The sequence below is a fragment of the Leptidea sinapis genome, chromosome 41 (genome assembly GCF_905404315.1).
Source record: "Leptidea sinapis chromosome 41, ilLepSina1.1, whole genome shotgun sequence".
In the NCBI taxonomy this organism is placed as follows: domain Eukaryota; kingdom Metazoa; phylum Arthropoda; class Insecta; order Lepidoptera; family Pieridae; genus Leptidea; species Leptidea sinapis.
This window is the reverse complement of record NC_066305.1, coordinates 5,097,213-5,118,037: the sequence shown is the minus strand read 5'-3', so window position 1 is coordinate 5,118,037 and position 20,825 is coordinate 5,097,213. Positions and strand designations below refer to the sequence as shown.

Here is a 20,825-nt window from a genome sequence, read left to right as displayed (position 1 = left end):
TGAATAAAGAGGATTGTAAGCATATAAACTATTTTCCACGCAAGAATTTTGAAAATATTTGCTTTGTTACATAGATGGCGGGCCGGCAGACGTGAACTCATATTGCTCAAGGTAGCTGGCATTTAGTGTCGCCTTAATATAAAGTACTAGCTAATTGATACACTATGCCCATTACAATGCAGTGCCGCTCGGGATTCATAAAAAACCAAAAAATTCGTAACTGCACTAAAGACTTCTTTAGTCCTTCAGACCAAAACACAGTAATGTTTACACATAACTGCTTCACGGCAGAAAAAGGCGCCGTTGTGGTACCCATAATCTAGCCGGCTTCCTGTGCAAAGGAGCCTCCTCGCGAGGAGACTGGCTCGAGTACGCCCACTTGGGCGTAGTATTAGTTGCCGCTCTTTAAAGTCGAGAGAACACTGAAGTTATAGTAGGATACCATACGACAATACAGCAACATTAAATAAATGCTAAACGAATATATACAACTTTAGTTGTGCAACGGCGTCGTATTGAGGAAATAAAATATCTTATTTAATTGCGCACCTGAAATATGTGACGTTGAGTTATTCAGAAGCAATAACAAAACTCGTGAGTCGTGACATTACTCTCTGCCAAAGGAAAACATTAAGAGCGATTAGATCTAAAACGGGAGTGGAGTGACTACACCTAAATATAAGGGTAGAAGGAGCATTGGCCGAGAGTATTGGCGAAATGCCAAGGTGTTGAAACTGGCTGTCCCGCTGACCGATGCATGTGCGGAGCTTCGTGGTTCTAATTCGAAATTTAAAAAGTGTGTCAGCAATATTACGCGCCAATTTTATTTGATTGACAAAATATACTAGTCCGATATATTTTGTCAACTCTCTACTTACCTACATAATTTCTTGTGAACTCATTAATTGAACATAATGTATGTCAGAAGTTAATTTGCTAATAGCAGAAAAAATATCCTTTATTTTACATATTTGTACCGAATAAACTACGAAGTTTATGTAAACATGTAGTACGCCTTCCTACTTTAAGTTCGGTCCAATTCAGTAAGTCCTTGTTAACAAGACTGCAAATTTCCTCTATGGAGAGATCCGGTTTAATATCACTTAAAAATAACAAAAAAAAATGTTAATAATCCTAGTTTGGACAAAGTCATATGACGGATGAAATGTTTTTTTAAGGAAAACGACAACGAATAAAAAATAGCATGCGGGACACATAAAACTTACATAATTTAAACATTTAGATAGAGTCTCTTCTTGTTAGACAACCGATGAAAACAGGCCAGGAATTTTTGTTTAGTCTGCGTGACAAGCTACATATTGCACTCGCGATTTATATGACACTTTGTGTTCAGTGCAGTGCTCAAAATAGAGGCTAGCTCTAAACTCAATTTTTTTTGACGTTTTCACAGCTGTCATAGTCGATCTAGATGTATTTAAAATGATGTAAGACATAAAGGTACTTAAGTAATTACTGTCACAAGTGCTCTCTTCGTGTTCACGACTAAGGAATAAAAAAGCGTCGCCGGCACCGTGAAAGGAAGTTTGTTCCAATTTCCTTGTACGCCAGGATTAAAATAGCTCTTCGAATCGCTAGAACACGCGCAATGGAGCGACGTCTAAGGAAACTGAAGGGATTTGTCCACAGAGTATAGGATGTTACAAGCTTTACCGCAGTCCACAAACCAGAGTTGTACCTTTTTATAACCGGGTTTTTCGAATTTTTACTTTGCATTATAGGTTACTGTAGTACTTGCTGTGCATTAAAATTTCTAGTTACAATACTACGAAACTTACAGAGCTCTTTCGTGGGTATCGTCGAAAGCGAAACGACAAATAGGCTTTTTGTTTAAGTTTAACCTGGAGCTAACCTTAGGGTGGTTAAATTGGACAAATTTCATTTTTTCGTGCGGTATCTTTAGAACTATCAAATACATTTATATTATTATGCATATAAATGCATCATGCAGTTGAGTAGTGATACACTAAGTACATATTCTGATAACTAGGCAACAATAATCGATAACAATATGCTACGCCCAATAAGGAAGCTGTTCATCCACTTGCAAAGACCCCGGTAAGCCCAGTGCCAACTCGATACTTTCAATGATGTGATTTACTAGAAGAAGTCATGATTTCTTGCTAAATAAATATAAATCAGCCTAGCTTAACGAAAGTGTATATTTGTTGTAGTTGTTACAGAAATATTTAGAAACTATTTGCATAGCAAGCTTTGTTCGAGGGAATGTGCTCTATAGTTTAGAAGATCTGTCCTGTCTATCTGACAGACAGTCCACATTCGAAGTGATGTAAGGTCTCGACAAAAGGTCAAAAAATCACGAGACAAAAGAATCATTTGCAAACTGACAACAGTGCTAGTCACGCTCCGATGCAATTTTTATAAGATTGTAATTTTTGCACTTACGTCCAAGGAACCTTTATGTACTGAAAGCATGTTCTTCGATTTCTTCTTTAGGAAGGATGGAAATGGAGTTTTTAATTTACCTCTACATAATTTATTAAAGGCTTCTGTATTCTCTTACAAAGTAGGGAGATGAACGTGTAACTAGACCGCATCTTCAAGGCCGAGGAGGCGTGGATTTCTCAGGGTTCCACAAAGTGGCAATGCGAGGTAAAAAGTCCAGACATCAACGCAGAAAACTTCTCATTTTGACATGATGTCCGGTGGCGGAATTCAGTTGAATTAACAACTCCTCCAAACACAACCATAGATAGAAGAAGAATCGTCTCCCAGTAGAATCTTCAGGGGCTGATTGCACCGAGTTCTGCTCGCGATTGTTGCAATATAGTGTATATTTACCTCATATATTTACCTTACTAACTCAGATGTATTCTGCAGTTGATAAGATATAATTAAAACAAACAGAAGTGACTCGGTCCGCGGTGACACCGACACCTAGTAGCGCGCAACTCACTTTCACTTCACGCATATTACTTTTACTTTCGACTCGCTTCGATTATTATCGTTCACTAATTACGGCGGGATTATATCAAGGTTATGTTTATGAATGTGTAGTTCTATGTAGCAGAGGTAAAGATTTAGTGTCGGTTATTCACTCAGGTACAACAATTAAAAAATGTATAGAGTTACCTTAACCTACAAACGGTCTTAGGGTTTCGAACCCGAGAACCTTATTACTAAGGCACTGGTGTCTTTCCGTATGTCAGCCTCTATAAACTATAACTTTTGTGGTTTTTATTATTTAATTAAGTGAAACTTTATTTCCACCTACAAAGGATCATAGTGTGTTAGAAACAAAGTAACTTAAACCCTTGCGTTAGTACAAGATATCTTAAAATTTAAACCTTCCTACTCTAGGACAGGATCGACTTGTCAGCACATACAGCAGTGGTTCAGGTACTGACAATCAAACCTGTGAGAAAATGCCCTCAGAATACCATTGGGGCTAGCTCGGGCCATACGCAACAGGGACGTACACCTTACGCATAGTCGCGTAAAACAATCTACGTACACCTCAACAAATATGCCCCGACGCGCTGCAGTATCGTGGCAGCCCTAATAACATGTGGTCATAATGACCACATTATTATACTGCAACTTATTTTCTATTACTTATTTTTTCGTCCATTTATCGCATAACAGCAAATATATATTATATGTTCAAATAACCAACATTATTTTTGTGTCTCTGTTATGCTTATTTTGATATTTTTGGAGGAGGAAATTAACGAGAACCAAACCCTGTTTTTTAAATCACAATTCTTAGATATTAAGTGTCATTACTCTGACTCTAGGGTTGTCAATCTGTTATGTTCGAAATAAAAATATAAGAATATAGAGCAAATTAGACATATTATTTATTTATATTATTTTTTCTGCATATTCACATTATATTATTTTAAAAATATTTTGTAAAATGATGACGCTGTAAAAATTGTTGTAAAAGTCTGACAATAAATTTCTTACTTCTTCATGAGAAGATACTATAGTAAGAGATCAACGTTTCCGAAGGCGTGGTATTCAAGTGTTTATTTAACCGACATGAAAAAAATTTGTCGAGTTTAATGGCAACGTATATTTCACTGGGACACCAACCGGGGCGCAACCAGTCGCCTCTACTAACAAAATGTATACAGCTCTATACAGAATTACTCACCAGAAGGCCTACCATCAACTTTTAATTAGCAATTCAATTCCGATGCAGTTATGGTACTCGTACCATGAAGTGCCTATAACTGGCGTTTGAATCGCTTATGAAAGATCTTACTGCCTCGTCTATTGTATTTCCATTTTCGTTATTTATTTTCAGTATTTTGTTTTACAAAAAAGCCCAATAAAGTATTCTCATGGTACGAATGAATGAACGAACTAAAACAGTTTGCGATTCAATTTCCGACTTGATTTGACGTCAACCTAAATTGGATAGGTCTAATAACGTCGTGGTAAGAAATAGGAAAGCAGTTCAGTTTAGGTTGTCAATTAAATCGCAATAAGAGTTCATGGTAGGCCCGTTGCGCAACCTGTGGTGTCCCGGTGAAATATAGCCTTAAAAACTATAATTTCTATATTAAAAGCGTAAAAAATACAAAACCAATTACTCAGACGCAATCTAAATGGCGAAGTAATAAAACAAAATAATCAACTTCCCTTCATATTCATTTGCAATTCGAATCCCGTTTCCCGACAAATCGGTCTAGGCCAGGGTCGTGACCTACTTTTCACGATTAAAACGTTTCTACGGCTGAGATCTATAAAGCGTACTTGGACTTTACTCACGTAAAACATAGCTAAGTGTAAGCTTAACATAATCTTTTATTTTGATTTATATTCATTTGACAGCTAAAATTATACTGAGCTAAGTTTGCTCTATAGATTCCAGCCTACGCCTCTGAGATGGGTTACAGTTTTCATTAGGTAGAACTTATTCACTATCTTTTATCATCCGAAGCCGAAGTGTTTTAGGGTTACGAAACAGGAGAACAACAACAATATGTATGATGATCCCACAAAATGTACAAAGCAAATGTGTTACGAAATTTAAAAAAATTGTTCAAAGATGTTTGTGTGGTAAAGGTTACTATAACATTCATGATTTCTTTTATAAAATGACCACAGATTGATAATGGAACGACCGGCGATATAAATAATAATAATTAACTTTACGATATTACATTGTGATGAAATTTTAATAGAAAAAAAGAAACCCCGCCCATTCTTCTCAGGTCTGAGGCAAGTTTTTAGGTACTATTTCGAATGGGTGACAGTTTTTAACGTTCAATAAGTGATTTTAAAGGATTTAAAATTTGAATAAAAATATTTGGAATTCTTTAAACATAGAATGTATGTTGTTCTAAATATAATTTATATATATAACCAGCATATTGCTGGTACGAATACGCCAAATTTTAATAAATAAGGTGCACATTGCGTGTTGTCCCAAGGTATCTAGTTTATTTTTCGGGATGAAAAGTATCTAAGATTTTGACAGGCAATATAAGGTACCATCATGCAAAATTTCAAATAAATCGGTCCAATATTTTCAGAGATTACCCCGTATAAACAGACAGAGAAACAAAAAAAATTTAAAAATATCGGGCTTTGTTCTATTTCTCTTCCTATAGACCCCTGATTCGGTTTTGAGCATTTTTTCTATGTACAGAAATTTGATCTCTACACGTTTATAATTTAAATATATATAGGAGGGGCCACTTGAATTTGATGTTAAATTAATAAATAAACAAATGCTCCTGAGTGTTGTTCAGGCAAAAACAATTTGTCCGCTTATCAATCTTTCAAAAAGACTTTCACTCGCATTTTATGAATTCTTATTGTTATTAACATTGTTCTGCGAAATTGCAATTTTCAATTTGTGTTATTTCGAATAACTTGGGCATAACAGGAAGCAGCGGAAATTGAGGTCAGAAAATGAAGGTCAGGCTGACTTTAACAGCTGGTTAGCTCTGAAAAAGTTGATTCAGAGAGAATAATGGCGATTCGTCGCTTAATATTATAACAATACACTCGTTTATTTGCTTCGATAAATGTTTTTTTTTTTTCAAATTTTATCATTTATGGTATTTGTTGTTTTATGGCACATGAGACAACTGGGTTCTCCGCCCGAATTATGGTAAATGAAACTTGAATGATTGCGAAACTGCAGTGGCAGTGAACAGTTCATTGAACATAGTTCGACGGACAGATGGCCGGTGGGGCAGAAAAGTCCTCGAATAGCGACCACGTACCGGAAGACGTAGTGTTGGTAGGCCCCCCACAAGATGGACCGACGATCTGGTCAAGATCGCCGGAGTAGGTTGGATGAGCGCAGGACCAATCGTTGTGGAGATCTTTGGCGGTGGCGTTTGTCCAGCAGTGGACGTCTCCCGGATGATTATGATCATGATGAAATGAAACTTTAAGAAGGGCTTTCGGCGAATTTCTTGAAGGTACCCTATGGAATAACTTTTTTCCGCTCTCAAGTCTTGATTGAACTCAAAGTATGGAGCGGTATCGCATTGTGCTCGTCACTTCGAGATATAAGGTGTAAAATCATTTATTTTGGTCTGGGCCATTATTTGAATAATATTGTAATAAATACTTATACTGAAAATGAATAACGAGATATGAAGTAGTACCTATTTGGTACGTTCCAGAATAAATCGATTTAAGCTCAACTCATAAATTTAAAAAAAACTTAATAAATACAATGGAGAGTGGTACCTACAAACTTATGTTTTTTTAATAATCTTAATATATATATATATTTCTTGTGCGCGTGTGTATGTCACTGAACTCCTCCTAGACGGCTGGACCGATTTTGATGAAACTTTCTGTGTGTCTTCAGATGGATTCGAGGATGGTTTAGATTCGCAATTGAACTACCTCCTAAACAGCTGGACCGATTTTGATGATATTTTTGTGTGTTCCAGTGAATTTGAGATTGTTGTGTGTGTTCAGGTGGATTCGAGAATGGTTTAGAATCACAATTAAACTACCTCCAAAACGACTGGAACGACTTTGATGATTTTTTTGTTTGTTTCAATGAATTTGAGATTGGTTTAGATTCTCAATTCCGTCCATATTACATAATTCTCCTGCTCATGTGTATGTTAGTGATCCCTCCTAACGGCTGGACCGATTTTTCAAATTTAAGACGTGTGTACAGGACAACGTCTGTCGGGTCCACTAGTATTATATATAAAAATTCTCGTGTTACAATGTTAGGTACCTTACTCCTCCGAAACGGCTTTACTGATTTTACCAAATTTTGTGTGCATGTTCAGTAGGTCTGAGAATCAGCTACTATCTATTTTTCATACCCCTAAGTGATCAGGGTTGTTCACCCTTAACATTTTTTTTAATTTATGTACTTTTTTTAAATTTTTATTTTATTATGATTCAATATTAAAAAATACATACAACTTCAAATTTTCACCGGTCTACGATCAACACCTATTTTTGTATCGCAATTTTAATATTGCTCTCTTCCATCCACAGACACGCAATAGAGTTGCAAGATGGCAATCGAATATAATGATTATTGTAGTACGATAAATTTTATTTACGATATATTTATGTAGTAGGTCTGAGAATCGGTCGTCATCTGTTTTTTGTACCCCAAAAATTTTTATAATTGATTTTTTTTATTACTTACTTTGGCAATACAACGTTTGCAGGGTCAGCTAGTATAACATATTAAAAATAACTTTATAATGTGTGTTAATAAAAGTAAAATATGTTAAATTTTATATTCACAGTTAAATATTTGTAAGCCGATTTAATGGCGAATTGTGCTGTGCAACTACCAATTTTTTTAAGAACCATGTAAACACGATTCAATCAAATAAATAAATCTCATTTCATTTCAATGAGAACTTACAAATTAACATAGTAGTTACCTACCTATACCTCTTATATATAATCTATATAAATCTGTAATCAAGACACGTTTGCAAGACACCGGTAAGCACGGCATAAAATGATATAATCAAGTAATAATTAAATTTCTAAAGTCACAGCCGCACTTAGCAAAATTATACCTCAATAACTTTAATAGCACACTTTCTCAACATTACTAGGTATATATATCTAGTAATGTCTGTCTCTTATTCCCGTTATGTCTTATATGAGTCGGTCTATCTCTCTGGGGTCGGTCTCTCATGTCTGAGGATTGTGGTATTATTGTTATACCACAATCCTCAGACATGAGGGTAGCTTGAGATATCAATGGGAGACATCGGACATGCTTTATTTAGAACATCCACTATCAGTACCAAGGTAAATGTAAAAACAATGATTGTACCTCAGATAATTTATATATCTAGATAAAGATGCTGTGAGACGACCGAATAAAACAGGCCAGGTTTAATACTTTAGTGTGGGTTACGCTACGTCTTACACTCGTGATTTGTATGACACTTTGTGTTAGTGTGCGTGAATTGCTCAAAATAGAGGTTAATTCTAAATTCAATTATTTCCGATGTGTTTACAGCTGTCTTCGTCTTTCTAGACGTATAAATGATCTAAGAATAGTACAAAAACTAAAAAATACACAAGCCCACTTTATAATAATATTAATAGATTTATATCGCCGTAGAGCAAACCCTCTATAATATTGAATGGTTATTTTCGACTTCATATTACAATTTATTAATGTTTTTTCTAGCATAATGTATGTCATTCATATATACGTATGTTTATGTTTTTTTTTTATGGAATAGGAGGACAAACGAGCGTACGGGTCACCTGTTGTTAAGTGATCACCGCCGCCTACAATCTCTTGCAACACCAGAGGAATCACAGGAGCGTTTCCGGCCTTTAAGGAAGGTGTACGCGCTTTTTTTGAAGGTGTCGTATCGTCCCGGAAACACCGCACAAGGAAGTTCATTCCACAGCTTTGTAGTACGTGGATGAAAGCTCCTTGAAAACCGCACTGTGGAGGATTGTGAGAGAAGGGTTAGAATGTTAAACACCTAAAATTTTAAGCCAGTCTTTTGGGCGCATATTATAAATTACTGTTATAACCCTCTTTGGGAGCACAAAAATACTATGAACATATGCAGCATTTCTCCATAGCAAAGTGATAAGTAATATCAATCTCCACGACTTCTAAATAAAAAATCTGAGTTTCAAATTATAATAATCGTTAAATAAAACTAATCTACGATATACAGAACTAATAGTTAATTTAGTTTGTGTTACAATTTACAGCTTGTATTATTATATGGTGCCTTTGGTGAAGTTTAGGCAAACATTCGCGGTAATTTTTCTATATAAACGTTTTCCACTGTCTTCTTGATTTTTAAATCTGGACCATGTTTTTTTAAAGATCTCATCTTCCGCATAGATCGCAAACACAAGACCAGCATACGGATCTGGCAATAATGAGCAAGTACCTACCTAATATTTCATTCTCATTCAGTTTCCAATTTCGTTATGATCGGTTAAGATCAGATAATTTATATGTGTCGATAGAGCCTCTTGCTGCTAGACAACCGATGAAGACAGGCCCGGTTTATTACATTTGTGTGCGTGACAAGCTACGTCTTACAATCGCGATTTGTATGTTTGTGTTAGTGTGCGTGCGTTGCTCAAAATAGAGGTTAAGTTTTAGAGGAGGTCAAACTGAATCTCGATTTTTGTTTTGTCCCGTGTCCACGTGAACTCGACAGAAATATTGGTTCTAATTCTGAGAAATTCCTCAGCTAATGCTGTCTCTTACTCACTTAAAATTTACGTAATGTTTGTGTAAAACTAAGCAACGTGAAATAAGATTACACAACAGAATAGGAAGGTATCACGAAAATGACGACTCGAGTTGATCTATAAGCTGCATTGGTACATCTCGATTGACCTACATTCTGACCGCAGAAGAAAATAGGTTCATGATACATTTTTCATGAGAATCCATTCGGTACATGGGTGTTTATTTTTTTGTTGATGGTGTCTACGAAATTGCGATAGAATTTAATTTAATACATTTAATACAATCCGCACTAAAGTATTCACGATTTCTTTCACCGGGAAAGTTCTATATTCTAGTATTTTCTAGTTCTATGAACTAAAAGCTGAATTCAGTATCAGATTAGCCGGAATCCAACTCGGAAAACACAACTTCCTTTGCTGTTTTCTGGTAGTTACCTAATGACTACCTATTGATCCCATAACACAATATTCGCAATTTGATTAAAAAATAATTTAATTTGCTCTGATAATATGATGGCATATTACGTCAGTTTGTCCACTGGCAAACGCCTCCCCTAAAGATGATCCTCGCCTTTCTTTTTCAAATTGTTTCAGCCATATCACAAACATTCTCCCTTCATTTTCGCAGCTATCACCTTCTTCCGTTGCGAGGATAAGATATTATGAAATCTAAAAGCTATTCTCTTTATAATATTATCTCTTTTTATATTAGTATAATATTTTTCTTTTAAATATTTATCTAATTTACGAAACCTACGATTAATAGCCGATCTTTAAAAAATTATAGCTTAAAAAATATAAGCTCAACAAACGCCCATAGGTTCTTCCGAACTTATCTAATAATATTATATTCAAATTCTCATTAGAAATGACACCCAAAATTTCGTAAACTATAAAAGTACAAAAATCAATACGGTATCGCGACTTGTATGTACACATAATATTTTGACATGATCAGCTGATTGAACTGTTTAGTTGATACTGTAACTGAAGTGTGGCTAAGACTTCTGGCAAAATTAAGTGATTACTGTCTTATTTATATCTTAACATAAAGTATAAATGTAAATATTATTTGTTACTTACCACTTTTGTTGATTTTCATCTGTGTTATTAAAGTTAGTTAAAGCAGCATATCTGTAACACAAATAATCTTTTCTCACACACAATGATCTAAACACACTACAGGCAAAACTTGCAATTTACGATGGTTAAGTAATTTATGAGGAACTACTTCATGCATTTTAGTTGCGTCTTCGTACGAACAAAGGATTGTTTTGTTACTCAATACACACTCACCGCTGCGTAGTGCATTCGAGGACTTTTTTCTTTTCCCATCCTTCTTGCGTCTTCACCCACACTTCACCTGGTGAACGCCAGTCTTTCGATATAAAAGGCATTTTAGTAAAATTAACTCAACACAAAATATATCTTGCACGACACGAGCTTGCATTCGCAATGCAAGATGGGATTTGGCGTTGGCGAATGGCGATCTGCGATGCGATGCGAGCAAGAGGTGTTGTTTAGAAAGAGATAGACGCGCGCATGTCATTAACAGCTGTTGTACGTTTTTTTTATTGGTGTAACACAGAACATCCTCCCGTGGTTAGCGTAGCAAGAGATTTTGTATCGGATTCTTGTAATCACGTAAATTGTAAACATACGTTTATATTATACCCTTGTTTGGCTATTTTTTTGGTCAACACTAATATTAAATAAAAATGTGATATTTCATAATCATTACAGTCCTACGATGAAAGAATCCATTGCATTAAAGAAACAAAATTTATTTTATTGGCTTAACTAATATATTACACTTTCTATAGGCAATTCTATGTATTTTACGTGCATAAGACCTATAACAACAATTTGTACTTTATGATATTTTATATCTGTACTCAAAGAATATATAATAGTAAGTACAAGTATAGAAGAACAGGTACTCTGCAAAATCAATTAAAAAAATAGGGATTCTGGCGGCCATACAATAAGGTGTAATTCATATCTCACAGCGCTATTAACCTACATTATTTTTACCTAGAAATTGCCACTATTTCTATCGCGTGACTTATCTGTCGAAAGTAGGGTTGTCTTTTTTACCGAACACTGTACCTAACTATTATAAGGTCATCTTTTAAAAATTGCTTAGTTTTTTCTATCATATAAATAGGTCTATATATGATCGTAATTTTAAAACGATATTCTTTTGTTGTCAAACCTACATTACTTGCAGATAATAATGTATGCGTTCGAAGACCACGACATAGTAATACCTCCTTAGCATAGGAAATAAATTCATTCAACTAATAAATTCGAAATAAAATTCGATAGAAATAAATTGAAATAAACCTAGCATTCATGAATGGTAAGTTCATTATAATATTAATAAATCAAATTGTTGCAGTCTTTTGGAAGCTTAAAAAATTTAAAATATGGATCGCAATAACTCTTTCTCCTTCAGTCCCGTTGTGGCTGGCCTACTGTGTAGGGAGTAGAGACCGCCGCGAGTATTTACGATTTCGATACCTACACGGGAAGTGAGACAGGCCTGCTGTAGTTTAGAGTTTAGACAGAAGACAGTACTGCAGTCGTAGATAGAGGATATAGGATCCATAGTCCAAGACTGCAATCAACACTCAACATGAACATAGTTTAAATTCTCTTTGACTCAACATTGACATTTAAAATTTAGAGGTTATAAAATTTATTAGATTTCGCAAGATTTGACAAATATTGGTTGTTGTTGAAAAATCTTGCTTTATATTTCGTAATGGGAGATTCTAACTACAAGCCTAAAATTAATGCTGGCGATCAAGAACCAGTTTTAAAGCAGGCGGAATTAGATTATATGAAGATAATAGAGCAGAAAAACCGTGAACGTGTGCAAAAACTACAACAACTAGGAAGAAGAAATAAAATTACGGGTTTTGCTATTGGGGCGGGTGTATTTAGTATTTACTTGTACTCTATATTTGCTGTTAAGCAAGAAACTTTCCTTGACGATTTTGACGAACCAGCGAAAATACAACAATAATGGCTGTTGCAAAACAAGCAATGCAAATAAGATTACCGCCTCTACCGAGCATTAAAGATATTATAAGGTTATACAAGCTACGTGCTTTACGTGAACTATCTCAGAATTTCCTTATGGAACCAAGGTTGATTGATAAAATAGTCCGAGCTGCAGGAAACATAAGTAATAATGTTGTATGTGAAGTAGGACCAGGTCCTGGTGGCATAACGCGATCTATTATTAGGCAATATCCGCGCAAAGTCATTTTGATTGAGAAAGATCCCCGCTTCATTCCATCTCTAGAACTTCTTGCTGATGCTTGTAAGGATAAAATTGATCTAGATATTATTACTGGAGATATTTTAAAAACAAATATTGCACATTTTATTCCTGACGATGCTAAAGTAGATTGGAATGACCCTCCACCTCCAATCAATTTAATAGGAAACTTACCTTTCAGTGTTTCAACAATTTTGATTATAAGATGGCTTGAAATGATATCCAAGCAAGAAGGACCATGGAGCTTTGGTCGCACAAGAATGACATTAACATTTCAGAAGGAAGTAGCTGAGAGGATGGCTGCTCGTATTCTAGATAAGCAAAGGTGTAGATTGTCTGTAATGTGCCAATCTTGGTGCACTGTGAATTACAAGTTTGATATTCCTGGATCTGCCTTTCTACCTAAACCTGATGTTGATGTTGGTGTGGTTACACTGACTCCATTAAAGAATGCATTAGTGAAACAGCCATTTAAAATGTATGAAAAGCTTGTTCGGCAGATATTTTCAATGAGACAAAAATATTCTATCAGAGGAGCACAAACCCTATTTCCTGAAGATGTAAGTGAAGAAATGGCCTTCAAAATGTACAAATTAGCTGAAATAGACCCTTACATTCGGCCCTTCCAGATTGCTAATGGGGAATTTTCTAGAATATGTGAGGCTTACAGTGAAATAATAAAAATGTATCCTGAATTTAAAAATTATGATTATAGAGCCCCGAAGAAAAATGTTTCTGCTTTGGTAGAGAATTTAGAATAAAGCTTAGTGTAATTTTTCAGTTATTAAGTAGTTCTTGTAAATAGAAAATAAATGATATATAAATATCTTTGCTTTTTTTAATTTGGAGAAAAGTTTTTTAGTTTACCATCTTTTGTTGCTGTACACAAAATAGTACATAATATATAAACTCTGGGTGTGCCTCTGGTTTTAAATGACCTTTTTTAATATTATGTCTTACTCTATTAGCTCAAAGTCGATCTGGCAAAAGCACTTGCATAGATATGGTGAAATCAAAAAGTGCCAACAGTTTTTTTTTTCTGTTATAAATTTTCAATACTGCATTTAATAAAATTCCATTTTGGGACATACAGAATATGCAGGGCATTGGTTTCATAGCAAGGTAGGCACTGTATATCTAACTAGTTGTAGTTAGTCCAATAGTATGACATAACTTGTATGAAACACTTCTCCTCCTTCATATATGCAAGGTTCATAACGAGGTAGGCACTCCTTAATTGCCTATATGATATGCACACCCCTGAGAATATATAAATATCATGATACAGTCCTGCTGGTCTCGCATATTGGTAAGCAGAGGTTCCATACATGCTGATTGTATATAGGTTGACCTTTTCCAATAAACTTACAGTAACTAATTTTAACTAAATATAATGAAATGAAACATATAATATAAACAAATATAAATTATACTCAAAATATATTTTAGGTAGGGATTACTAATCATGTGTTCTTCATTCACACATCTGTCCCCTCATTTTTATCAGGAATTTTCCCTGAAAGATGTTTTTTTAATACTTTTTTATGCCTATTAGATAATAAATGAATGGCATACTCTTTATCTCCTACAATCAATCTCTTGCAGACTTCACAAAAGTTAGACGAATGGCTGTCTATCGAGGCCTCGTCTTGCTGCGACTGTGGCTTCAGAGGCTCAAATTGGCATGTCTCATTCTTCATAAAGGCTTCTATAATATGAATAGCTTTGTTTTTAACAACTTCGTCCCATTCATCGAGGTTTGTAGTGTCGAGTTGGTATATTGGAGGTACCTGAAATTTAAATACATTTATTAAGAATAAGGATATTGATTTATAACCTATCAATTAAATAACTTCTATCTGCCGGGTTGAGTCAGCTATAAAGGTGGTTCTCATAGAATGATAGACATAGAAATCGAAATATGAATGTACATTGCAGTTCCTCAATGCATTTTACAGATGAATTATTTGATATAGCTATAAACTATGCAAGTCTAGAACTGTATTTTCAAATTCTATTCAGTCGCTTCATGTCTGTGTACGTGTAGAGTTGAAAACTTTAAATAAAAATATTAAACTTAGGAAATTATTAATGAATAATAAGATAATAAATAAAGTTATTCAGAGCCATCTATACAAAAGTGTGTTAAACAATGACATAAAAATCTATTCGACAACAGATGGCAGTGTAAGCAACTAAAGATAAGTTGACTTCTTAGTTTTGCTAGTCGATAAGAGATAGCAGTAGTGTACCTCACGTCTAGAGTTTTCTAGAAATCTTCCCCGAACCATTTTGTTTTGTCTCCTTGCGAATCGCTTGGTTGCTAATTTCATATTCAATATGCTTTCTTGCAGCAGTTTCTTGCCCGCCTCACTTTGTTTTTCCTCAACAGACATCATAAGATATTCGTGAAACTCCTTAAAACCTAATGTTTGGAAGACGCCTTTAGTATAGTCGGGAAGCCTAAAACAATTGTTTTTCTGTGTTATTTTTTTTTAAAATACGTAAAAAAACCTATAACATTGAATCGAGTAAGCTATTATGCTTTAATATGAAGAGTTTGTATAATTTAAATAAATTAATGTTAAATTTGCGTAGGTACACGAAGATATGCGTTTTAAAGATCATTGTGATAATCAATTGAAGCAAGGTTCATGGTTACATAAGAAGGTTATTACACTCAAGTTATGTCCAAACGACGAGTTATCGATCAACTGTTGACACATGCTATCGAAATATTGATTCTATTGATCCACCCGACGTTATTAAGAAATATCGATTTTTTATCGATATAAGGGCTCGAGTCGTGATAACTCTTGTTGAAAGGCGGGAATTATGGGCTTATTATCTTGACTCTTGTGTCTCAAACATGATAAATAGTTTCGGACGAAGTTATAGTTTGTAAATAATAGAATAAATATGAGTATATTATTATTTAACAGAATTTGTTTATATTTCAATATATTATCAAAATTTAAAAGGTACACCTTACAAACTTAGACCATTTATACGTTTAGATTTGAGAAAAAATTTGAGGTTGACTGTTAACCTCTATTTTAAGCAATGCACCCACACTAACACAATGTGAGATACAAATCGCGAGTGTAAGACTTAGCTTGTCACGCACACTTAAGTAATAAGCCTAGCCTGTTTTCATCGGTTGTCTAGCAGCAAGAGGATGTATCTGGAGCTAAGAAAGTCTGAAAGTACAAAACAATTTATAAATTTGGAGTTCGTTGAACAACGATAAGGTCTACTGAGATTTTTTGAACTGCCTGTCTGCTCACGTTGCCATATGACAACGGCATTAGTTGGGAGCACAAAGAATTAGCATCAGTTTTACGTAAAATGTATACAAGGCCGTTATATTAGATGCTTAAACAAGCAAAGATTGAGATATTGTTTCGTGGTACGTAGGACTAGCTTCTCTGTAGGTGACTCCCCTTATCCGCCTGAGATGCGAAAGAATCTGCGGTTACTACTGTACGAAGGGTTACACTTCAATACAATGCCCTATAAGTTTTGATACTTGTTACATCGCATATATTTAAATATATATATATATATATATATATATATATATATATATATATTATACGTACATTTGACAACTAGTAGCTAACAGCCAAGTTTGCGAATATATTTGAGTCTATGTTATGTTCTTACGTTAATATAACGTGTCATAATATCCGAGGATGACTACTATAATGATTGTATAAGAAATATCAGTTTTAATAATAAGGGGAGAGTAGTTTTTAAAAGACCCCACAAAAAACTAGATTACCCTACAGTAAAAAGAACATTTCATATTAAATGTAGTCAAAAACGTTCCTAACTCATTATTCTATCAGTAAACAAAAGGTCATCGCCCTGAACTCGGTTCAACGGCGGATAGCTAGCTTCAGCTGTGCGGCGACTCATACGAAAATGGGCGGGGCGAGAGCACACTACCAATTGACTAAAAATTGCCAACAATGTCGAAAATTTGAATTAATGCTCACTGAGTTACCGGTCAACACACTTCTGGATCAGATGTGTAAATTTGGGTGGGTGATAGTTTTAGTGCATCGAATAAGTGTTCATAGCACATAGTTTTCGTTTTTTAACATGTGGTTATTTTCTGTAAATAAAAATGTACAGTAAAACACACTTAAGACGATTTCAGAGGGACAGGTATTATGCGGGATAGGGAAATAAAACGTACTATTAATAATACATGATAAATTATACATTTATGTATAAATTAAATTAAATACATAGTGTAGTTTTAATAACGTTATTTAAAGCAATAACTTATTTTGGTTTGACGGAAAGATTTTTATGCATTAGCAATTACAATATTTTAAACATAATTAAACTTTTGCAAGATGCATTATCTTTGCTTTGATATAAAGAAGCTGCAAGGCGTCTTAAATCATTAACAGCTGATAATGCCTGGGATAATCATTTTTGTGTATTATTCACATTTAAGTTAGATCTTCAATTCATTGAATTTCGTAGAGTGCCACATTGGCATCAATGGATACGCCTTAACATATAATACAGGATTTTTTCAACAGCCTGTATATAACACTGATTTTTACCGTAATAACAGTTTCACCAGATAAAAGCCTTGCCCCATTACAAAAATTAAAAAGTTAATAAGATAATTAAAAGTTAATTTTGTAGATTACATTCCACAGAAAAATAGCAAAGCTATTATTAACTTATTTGGCAATTCGTAAACCAGTGAAACGTAAATTACAAGGTTTATAAGAATTCAAAAAATGAAACATTAAAAGTAAATAATTTGATTTCAAGTATCAAAACGTTTCGTCGATTGATGTGAAACCCGATCGCATAGAGAACCGCAACTCGGCAGATGCAGTGTTGACGACAGCGGGCAGACTGCCGGGGACATTGCCCGAGATATATTTTTACTTTTCTTTCTGGTTTTTTGTATTGATCTATTGGAAATCTTCATAAAGCGTCTACAAGGTTCTAAATCATAATGCATATTCCTTTGTTTTTGTTACATGAGTTTTTGTTTCGAAAGGGATTGTTATGGAGATCTGGTCATGATGGATAACAATTGACTACTATGTAAGCGGAAGTGTTGGGAAAGATCGATCTAGGCGTATATTCGCCGATCAGGTTCTAAAGAGTTGACGTGAGTCGATTCTTCGAGTTCGTCTTCTTTGATTCTTCGGGCCTGTAAGACTCGCAGAACGGTTTAAATCCAGGTTTGATCAATTTTTGTAAATGGTTCCGTACGTAATGATATTTCTAGATAATTGTTCTACTTACGTTCCATCTTTGATTCTGTGCTTGTTGTGTGCTTCGTGGAACGCGAGCAATTCTTCGATGAGACCTGCCTGCAGCATGTCATCAACGCGGGAATCTAGGCGCACCTCGTGAACTTCCTGAATAACAACAATAATATTATATTATCTAAACATTACTGTGTATCGGTCTGAAGGGCGCCGTAGCTAGTGAAATTACTGGGCAAATAAGACTTAACATCTTATGTCTCAAGGTGACGAGCGCTATTGTAGTGCCGCTCAGAATTTTTGGGTTTTTCAATACATTGTAATGGGCAGGGCGTATCAATTACCATCAGCCTGAACGTCCTGCTCGTGTCGTCCCGTATTGTCATTAAAAAAATATTTAATTAAAGTTATGGGGCTTCGATCTGCTTGCTAGTAACCATAATACATCTGTAACAGGTATTAATATCTCACGTACCACATAAAAAGGTATTAATTTATTTTATAATTACGGGCTAATAGTATCCGTAAATATGGGGTACATATATTATATGTATATTAAACTAGCTGTCCCGACAGACGCTGTCCTGTCAATAGAAAAAAATATGATGCAACTATTCGGGAATAATGTTGTCTAAAGCCATCGGAAATATGTTATCTTATTAAATTAGTTAAAAATGAAATAAAAACGTATTTCTGAATGATCACACTCTTTAACAACCGTTCCTTGTTTGTAGTAGGCAAGACGGTGCGGGGGGAGGGCCGTATAGCATCAAGTTAATATATGTTGTGAAGAGTATAATAATGTAACTTATTGATTGTGTAACCAGCTTTTACATTACCGCTTGATAATTGCCATATTTTTAAAGTATGATACGTAATGTTTGTTCGTCAGAATGTTTATAATTGGTGACGCCTTTGATGAAACAGTATTTAAGCTATATTTTGCTTGCTCTTTTAGTTAGTAACTTAAACATTCTTTACGTCAGCAGCAAACAGAAGAAATAAAATTATTTTACATTTCGTACCCTATAATATATGGCGTTACCATAACAATACTTCGAATATATAATAAATTATAACAACAGACAGACATCGGATCCTACAATACGGTGTCCTATCAACCTTTGAAATGCCGCTACAAGGCACAATATCTCAATACGAGTATATCAAAGGTCCCAATATATTTATAAAACTCCTAAGTGTTTTATTATAAACAAAATCTCAGGTCACGATGCAATTGATACGAATAATAATTATAAATAAAATCATTATTCATGCCTCGGCCCGGAACATTTATAAACCTTAACCTTAAGCCGGCTTTTTGTAATTAATTTGGTACATAATTTAATATTGAATTTGTATTTTGAAACCGCTATTTATATGAAACAGGTAAATGAAGAATTATCTGTTTGTTACCTGTACACGTTAATCTGTTGTGTAGTTACCGTAAAGTATCGTGTATTGTGGGTAATTTTTTTATTTTATGGGATTTTTTTTATGTACGTTAACTTATAAAAGCTTTTGTAAATAGTTATAAAGTGTTCACATGTGCGCAAAAGCGTTAAAGTAAGTAGTGGATGCTACAGAGACTCGCGATATGCAAGGAATCGTATTCCAAACTTTTTCATCCTCAATATATTTTTAAATATTATATAAACCCCTTCTCATTAAAACAGATTTTACATAAGTCTTGAATGTTTTGTCAACTAATTCTGGTGTGGGAATATTGTTGATGTGCGATAAATAAAATATAAATTATACATTAAATAGAGGAATTGTTGAGAGACAACACTGGCGCCAAAATACAATTACAGATAATATAATAACCGAGTAAGGGCTACAATTTATCTTCGTAAACTGTTATCAACAAATAACATAAATACTAGAAATAATAGATATTTGAATAACATGGTCACGCCGTCCATTTATTATTTATTCATAGGTCTTGGTAATAATTATGTGTAGCCGTCGCGGTCGTTCCTTGAAAGATATTGTTTATTACAACAGCTACGTAATCATCACCTACAGCTTATATAACTGTAAGAACAATAATTGTCCTTAAATTTGATTTTATTAACACTGATTTGGAAAGCTTTTATTTTCTTTACAATCTTGTACAAGAAATGAACTTATCCGTCATTCATTGCCGAAAAGTTTTATGTATTTTTTCAAATTAAATCAAATCAAATCAACTTTATTTGCAAGATAAGGTAATAATAAGATGTTGTTGGCTTATAATTAACAGCTGCTCTTATCCTAACCCATAAGGCATGCAAACTTATAGTAGAATAAATAGTTCACGTTTTAATTTCTGTAACAATTATAATATACTGTACTATACTAAAAAAAGATATACATCCCAAGCAAACTTAGATTAACATCAATTCAAATTCAAACAAGATGGAAGAGGAGGACAAACGAGCCTACTTACGGGTCACCTGATGGTAGGTACGAATACCGCGGTCTAGACTCTCTTGTAACAACAGAGGAATCACAAGAGCGATGTCCGAACTACCACAGTGTCTGAAGACGAAGGTTTTAATATGTTTGTTGTCAGTGATGTCTTACGGTACGCGGACGTGGTAGCTAACTATAGGTCTGAT

General features: G+C 34.4%; 4 protein-coding genes across 6 annotated transcripts in view; 2 read left to right on the top strand and 2 right to left on the bottom strand.

Annotated features, from left to right (window-relative positions):
* Positions 1–11,192, bottom strand: part of LOC126976620 (F-box only protein 32) — a 30,403-nt gene extending 19,211 nt beyond the window's left edge. The window contains exons 1-2 of one of the 2 annotated variants that reach the window (XM_050825095.1): positions 10,981–11,192; positions 10,768–10,818 (exon numbers count right to left, since the gene is read on the bottom strand). In XM_050825095.1, coding sequence (XP_050681052.1) covers positions 10,768–10,818; positions 10,981–11,081 — 152 coding nt within the window. In that variant the 5' untranslated portion in view covers positions 11,082–11,192. The remainder of the gene's footprint in view (positions 1–10,767; positions 10,819–10,980) is intronic. The other variant, XM_050825096.1, reaches the window with a different exon arrangement.
* A 1,163-nt stretch (positions 11,193–12,355) lies between these two features.
* LOC126976648 (cytochrome c oxidase assembly factor 3, mitochondrial) lies at positions 12,356–12,715 on the top strand. The gene has a single exon (XM_050825137.1). It carries the CDS (start codon positions 12,452–12,454, stop codon positions 12,713–12,715), a length of 264 nt encoding a protein of 87 aa, XP_050681094.1. The 5' UTR covers positions 12,356–12,451.
* LOC126976626 (dimethyladenosine transferase 1, mitochondrial) lies at positions 12,715–13,801 on the top strand. The gene has a single exon (XM_050825108.1). The coding sequence runs from the start codon at positions 12,715–12,717 to the stop codon at positions 13,732–13,734; it is 1,020 nt and encodes a 339-aa protein (XP_050681065.1). The 3' UTR covers positions 13,735–13,801.
* Positions 13,802–14,386: 585 nt separating this feature from the next.
* The window catches only part of LOC126976601 (tRNA dimethylallyltransferase), a 247,704-nt gene continuing 241,265 nt past the window's right edge, over positions 14,387–20,825 (bottom strand). Inside the window, exons 5-7 of one of the 2 annotated variants that reach the window (XM_050825011.1) lie at positions 18,260–18,375; positions 15,226–15,436; positions 14,387–14,763 (exon numbers count right to left, since the gene is read on the bottom strand). In XM_050825011.1, the coding sequence (XP_050680968.1) occupies positions 14,452–14,763; positions 15,226–15,436; positions 18,260–18,375 (639 nt within the window). In that variant the 3' untranslated portion in view covers positions 14,387–14,451. The remainder of the gene's footprint in view (positions 14,764–15,225; positions 15,437–18,259; positions 18,376–20,825) is intronic. The other variant, XM_050825012.1, reaches the window with a different exon arrangement.

What these genes read in the sequence shown, in the direction of transcription:
- LOC126976648 (XM_050825137.1), top strand. Translation starts at nt 12,452, where the DNA reads ATGGGAGATTCTAACTACAAGCCTAAAATTAATGCTGGCGATCAAGAA.
- LOC126976626 (XM_050825108.1), top strand. Translation starts at nt 12,715, where the DNA reads ATGGCTGTTGCAAAACAAGCAATGCAAATAAGATTACCGCCTCTACCG.